Genomic DNA, 5,070 nt, shown 5'->3' with positions numbered 1-5,070 from the left:
GGCTGTGCCAGCCAGAATGCATGACGTCATCCACATATTTTACTTAATTTTCGATCCTTTTTTTTGACGTTATAAAGGATGATCCCAAAGGCTTCGTAGATCTCCTCCCAACCTTTCCACTGCTGCTGCTCCGTCAAGAACTTCCTCTTCCTCTTCGAGGTCCATCTTTTATCTTCGTGTTCATCTGATCTCTCTGTGTTACGTGAAAATTATACAGGATCATCTGATTTTGTTTCCCTTGTTAATCTGCTTTACATAATTTTCCTCTACTCCTGCAATTGTTCTTTTGCTGTAGAAATGAATCATGCGTTGATTTAGGAAGCTTCTCATGCAGCTGCGTTTTGGTTCTTGGTTTTCTTTCTCTCTTTACGGGGAAATCTTTTTGAAGCAATACACTCTGCTTTGATTGAGTTCGGGTTATAAATGTTCCAGTAAATGTTACATGAAGATTCCTGGGAAGAAACATCTCGAATTACTGCTAACGCTTCCAATTGTTGCAGAATGGGTAGCACCGGGCATGACGGAACCGGTTATGGAGCACATACGTACGAGGACTTGGAGAGGGAGCCCTACTGGCCTTCCGGGACGCTCCGGATCTGCATCACCGGCGCCGGAGGCTTCATCGCCTCCCACATCGCCCGGCGTCTCAAGAGCGAGGGCCACTACATCGTCGCCTCCGACTGGAAGAAGAACGAGCACATGAGCGAGGACATGTTCTGCCATGAGTTCCATCTCGTCGACCTCAGGGTCATGGACAACTGCCTCAAGGTCACCAGTGGCGCAGACCACGTCTTCAATCTTGCTGCCGATATGGGAGGCATGGGTTTCATCCAGTCCAACCACTCCGTGATCATGTACAACAACACCATGATCAGCTTCAACATGCTTGAAGCTGCAAGAATCAATGGCGTCAAAAGGTTTTGTGGTTAATCTTCTGCATCTCATCTTTCATCCCACGCGAGTTTGTCTTGTGTCATCCGTCTTCTCTAACATGGATCTGCGAATGATGCCTTGCAGGTTCTTTTATGCTTCCAGTGCCTGCATCTACCCCGAATTCAAACAACTGGAGACAAATGTTAGCTTGAAGGAGTCTGATGCATGGCCTGCTGAGGTTAGTTGTCAAAACATCAAACACCTTGGATCTTACAACCTTGGAATCTGAACTCTTTCATTTCCTGCAGCCTCAAGATGCTTATGGCTTGGAGAAGCTGGCAACCGAAGAGTTGTGCAAGCACTACAACAAAGATTTCGGCATCGAGTGCCGCATCGGAAGGTTCCATAACATCTATGGCCCCTTTGGGACATGGAAAGGTAGTAGTAAGACACTGGATGTGGTCTCTACTCATCGAAGAAGAGTGTTTGTGGTGACACCTTGTGCTTCTCTGAGTTGTAGGTGGAAGGGAGAAGGCACCTGCAGCTTTCTGCAGGAAGACTCTCACCTCTGCAGATAGATTTGAGATGTGGGGTGATGGACTGCAAACCCGATCCTTCACCTTCATCGATGAATGTGTGGAGGGTGTTCTGAGGTAGATCTACACAGCTATACTGTCAGTCACTCATAACAAACATGCTTGGCTGTTCTTCCTAAGCGATGTCTCTTACTCGGTGCTTTAGACTGACCAAGTCGGACTTCCGAGAGCCAGTGAACATCGGAAGTGATGAAATGGTGAGCATGAATGAGATGGCTGAGATAGTGCTGAGCTTCGAGGAGAAGAAGCTTCCCATCCACCACATTCCTGGCCCGGAAGGTGTGCGCGGGCGGAACTCCGACAACACTTTGATCAAGGAGAAGCTCGGATGGGCTCCGACAATGAAACTTAAGGTATCCACAAGAGTGATTTGATCTGTTCTTCCACACAATTATGACAAAAGGATTCATGCTCTTTTCCTTCTTCCACTCGCACAGGACGGGCTGAGGATCACATACTTTTGGATCAAGGAACAGATCGAGAAGGAGAAGTCTCAGGGCCAAGATATATCTGTTTATGGATCATCCAAAGTGGTGGGAACTCAAGCACCGGTTCAGCTGGGATCTCTTCGTGCAGCAGATGGAAAGGAGTGAAGCGGGCAGAGCTGGGCATTGATCTGTTGTTTTATTAGTCATTGCATGTTCCATGTCATACAAAATAGATTTCTTTCTAAGCATTCAATTTCTGTTGAGGAAAGAGAGATACAATTTGAATGTTATGCATGAGAATAAAGTCAACCTGTTTCATGTTAACGTTTGATAATTTGACATGATTTATATCGAATATTTTTCTTAGCTAAGACATAATAATTATAATCATCGGATGTATGAGATCTATCATATGCTAAGACCATGGTTTTCCATTAAGCTATTAAGCGTTGATAGCTATGCTTGTTTATGTCAACGGGATGTAGCCTTCATGCATCCGGCAAAAAACCCTTTTTTGTGAATAAATAAATAAAATAAAATTTTCTTCGCATAAGCGGGCGATATATCCCAAGTGAGAGCCTCGCGAGCTTTGTAATCTCCGTCCCCCCCCACAGCGCCTGTGCCTTTTCACGGACGATTCTTCTTTAGCGCTCCGCCCCCTCTCCCCCACCGTCAGGGCTTCTCCAATCGGCGTAGAAATGGTTCAAACCGTCTACCTCCTCTCTCCCCCGACGCCTCTCCGGCCGGTCTCCAAGCTCCCCGCATCCTCCCCTTCGCCTTCTATCGCTCGCATCCGGCCCCGCAGCCTCCTCCCCCATTCCTCACCCCGCCTTCGCCACCGTCTCCGCTTCCACGCTTGCGGCGCCTCCGCCGCCCCTCCTCCGTCGCCGGATCTCGGCCTCCTTGTCTCCGATAACGGCTCCGGCAACGTCGCTGCGGCGGCTGCGGCGGCCATCGATGTCGACGCTGTGACTGAGGCGGAGTTGAAGGAGAATGGTTTCCGGAGCACCAGGCGGACGAAGCTGGTCTGCACGATTGGGCCGGCCACGTGCGGGGCCGAGCAGCTGGAGGCGCTCGCCGTTGCTGGGATGAACGTCGCGAGGATGAACATGTGCCATGGTACGCACGAGTGGCATCGACAGGTTATCCGCCAGGTCAGGCGGCTTAACGAGGAGAAGGGGTTTGCGGTGGCGGTGATGATGGATACGGAGGGTAGTGAGATCCACATGGGTGACCTTGGTGGCGCTGCCTCAGCCAAGGCCGAGGTGAGGTTATCTGATCCCGTCAACAATAAAGCTGCTTCGTTCATTGTAATGCGACAGACCTAGTTTCTTTTTCTTTGATAAGAGGTGCAAATAAATTGATACCCTGATAGTACGATTTATGATATTTTTCTTGCTCTATATTTTGGTAAAGTCCCTTGCAATTATTTGGAGATTCGACTGAAAGATATGAGGTAGCAAAGGATGTATATTATATTCTAAAAGGAAATTATAGGTGCCCACAGGTGTGAGCAGTGTTACATGGCATGCTTAAAAAAAATTAAATTTGTTATATTGACAAACTCATTGTTGATCTTTGATAAAAGAGCACAATAATCATTCAAAGATGCAGCTTTTTTTCCCCTTTTTTTATGCTTTTCTCATCTTTCCTGCACTTTTTTCTTTTTTTCTGATAATAGTTATAAGCAATTAATTTGTCCAATTCGTGTGTTCAACAGCCTGTAATCATTTTTGGTATCATCTCCTTGTAAAATGATTTATAGAATAGCAATTGGTTTAGTAAGTTAGGGCAGGGTTTATTGGGTAGATCAGACTGGGACATTACCTTCTTCTTCTTTTTTTTTTAACAATCTTGGATCAGTTGGACAAAGCTTAAAATCATATGAGACTGCTTTTTTATCAGAAGAAAACTGATGTAGCCTATTAGGATTTGTTTGAGAATGATTGAAGTCAGCCAGAAACCTGCCATACCCCAGTTGGAAATTTGGTCAAACTTTTTTCTGGACTTGAGTCCAGTCGAGCTTGATTAAATCACAACTGAATTTGGGTTGTTTTAAATGCGTCTTTATTTCCAGATCCAGTCAATTCCAGTTTGAATTACCTGGCTGATCGATTCTTGATCTTCGTCTGTCTGGATAATAAAAAATTAAGAGGGTGAAATGAGAGAGAAGAGGAAGGTGAGGAGGCGGAGAAGGGAAAGAGAGAGAAAAAAGATAGGAAGAGAAACTGTTCTCTCTCATTGGTGACAGTGGTTGCCCACTGATGCTGGAGAAGAAGATGAGAGGAGTTGTGGAAGACAGCAGCTGCTTGTGAATTTGCCAAACCAAATAGTTATGCCATCACAGCTTGTTTTTATAGTTATAAAATTATTTGATTGACCATGTTGTCTTCTTCTATTACGATAAATGTCAATGAAAATTTATTGATGATCTCAAGTGAAGTAAAAGATGGATTTATGCTTGTCTAAAATTAAATATCATTTTTTGAAGCAAACCCTTGCGCTTTGATCATTCAGTTTTTTTTTTTGACTTTTCAGAAAATATTGGCTGGAAATTTGTTTTCCACAAATTTTTAACTTCTAATTTTGGAAGCTATATGCTATTATGAGATTACTTTTTTCTTGAAACTTTCCTAATGGATATTGGCATATTGCACCATCTTACATTTACTGCTGATAATTGTAAATGTGTTCTTAAATCCACTGATTTCTACATTATAGGCTTAAAAAGGTCGCTACTACTGTTAAATTAAGGCATGCTCAGCTCTATCAGATTCATTTATTAAACACCTAAAACTTTTGACTGTCTACTATGTACTATCTAATAAACTACTTTTTTGTAGGATGGTGAAATTTGGACATTTAGTGTAAGATCTTTTAACTCACCTCTTCCAGAACGTACCATCCATGTGAATTATGATGGCTTTGCTGAAGGTTAAAGGCTGGAAACCCCATTTTTATGTTGAAGAATGAATTAATAATTCTCTTCCCTAGTGAAGAAACTAGTCTAACTTTCAATATGATTTCATATTCGTTGGACATATTACAGATGTCAAAGTAGGTGATGAACTTCTTGTGGATGGAGGAATGGTCAGGTTTGAGGTGATTGAGAAGATTGGCCCAGATGTAAAGTGTCGCTGCACTGATCCTGGGCTGCTGTTGCCACGTGCTAA

The 5,070-nt window shown here is 43.9% G+C and overlaps 2 protein-coding genes across 2 annotated transcripts; both read left to right on the top strand.

The window, feature by feature from the left end:
* LOC135656938 (GDP-mannose 3,5-epimerase 1-like) lies at window positions 1–2,221 on the top strand. The gene is made up of 7 exons (XM_065175896.1): window positions 1–159; window positions 501–917; window positions 1,018–1,111; window positions 1,182–1,311; window positions 1,394–1,526; window positions 1,615–1,822; window positions 1,907–2,221. The coding sequence occupies exons 2-7, from the start codon at window positions 502–504 to the stop codon at window positions 2,060–2,062; spliced, it is 1,137 nt and encodes a 378-aa protein (XP_065031968.1). The 5' UTR covers window positions 1–159; window position 501; the 3' UTR covers window positions 2,063–2,221.
* A 374-nt stretch (window positions 2,222–2,595) lies between these two features.
* LOC135656930 (pyruvate kinase isozyme A, chloroplastic-like) lies at window positions 2,596–5,023 on the top strand (the record flags this gene model as incomplete). Its single annotated transcript, XM_065175883.1, has 3 exons — window positions 2,596–3,207; window positions 4,741–4,831; window positions 4,947–5,023. Coding segments are annotated over exons 1-3 (780 nt in total), but the record flags the coding sequence as incomplete, so codon positions are not given.
* Between the last annotated feature and the right edge of the window lie 47 nt (window positions 5,024–5,070).

This window comes from Musa acuminata, unplaced genomic scaffold (assembly GCF_036884655.1).
Source record: "Musa acuminata AAA Group cultivar baxijiao unplaced genomic scaffold, Cavendish_Baxijiao_AAA HiC_scaffold_205, whole genome shotgun sequence".
Classification (NCBI taxonomy): domain Eukaryota; kingdom Viridiplantae; phylum Streptophyta; class Magnoliopsida; order Zingiberales; family Musaceae; genus Musa; species Musa acuminata.
This window is presented reverse-complemented; position numbering and strand designations above follow the sequence as displayed.

Coding starts and splice junctions, on each gene's coding strand:
- LOC135656938 (XM_065175896.1), top strand. CDS start 502: ATGGGTAGCACCGGGCATGACGGAACCGGTTATGGAGCACATACGTAC. Junction 1,112..1,181: donor CTGATGCATGGCCTGCTGAG/GTTAGTTGTCAA, acceptor CATTTCCTGCAG/CCTCAAGATGCTTATGGCTT. Junction 1,312..1,393: donor CCCCTTTGGGACATGGAAAG/GTAGTAGTAAGA, acceptor TCTGAGTTGTAG/GTGGAAGGGAGAAGGCACCT.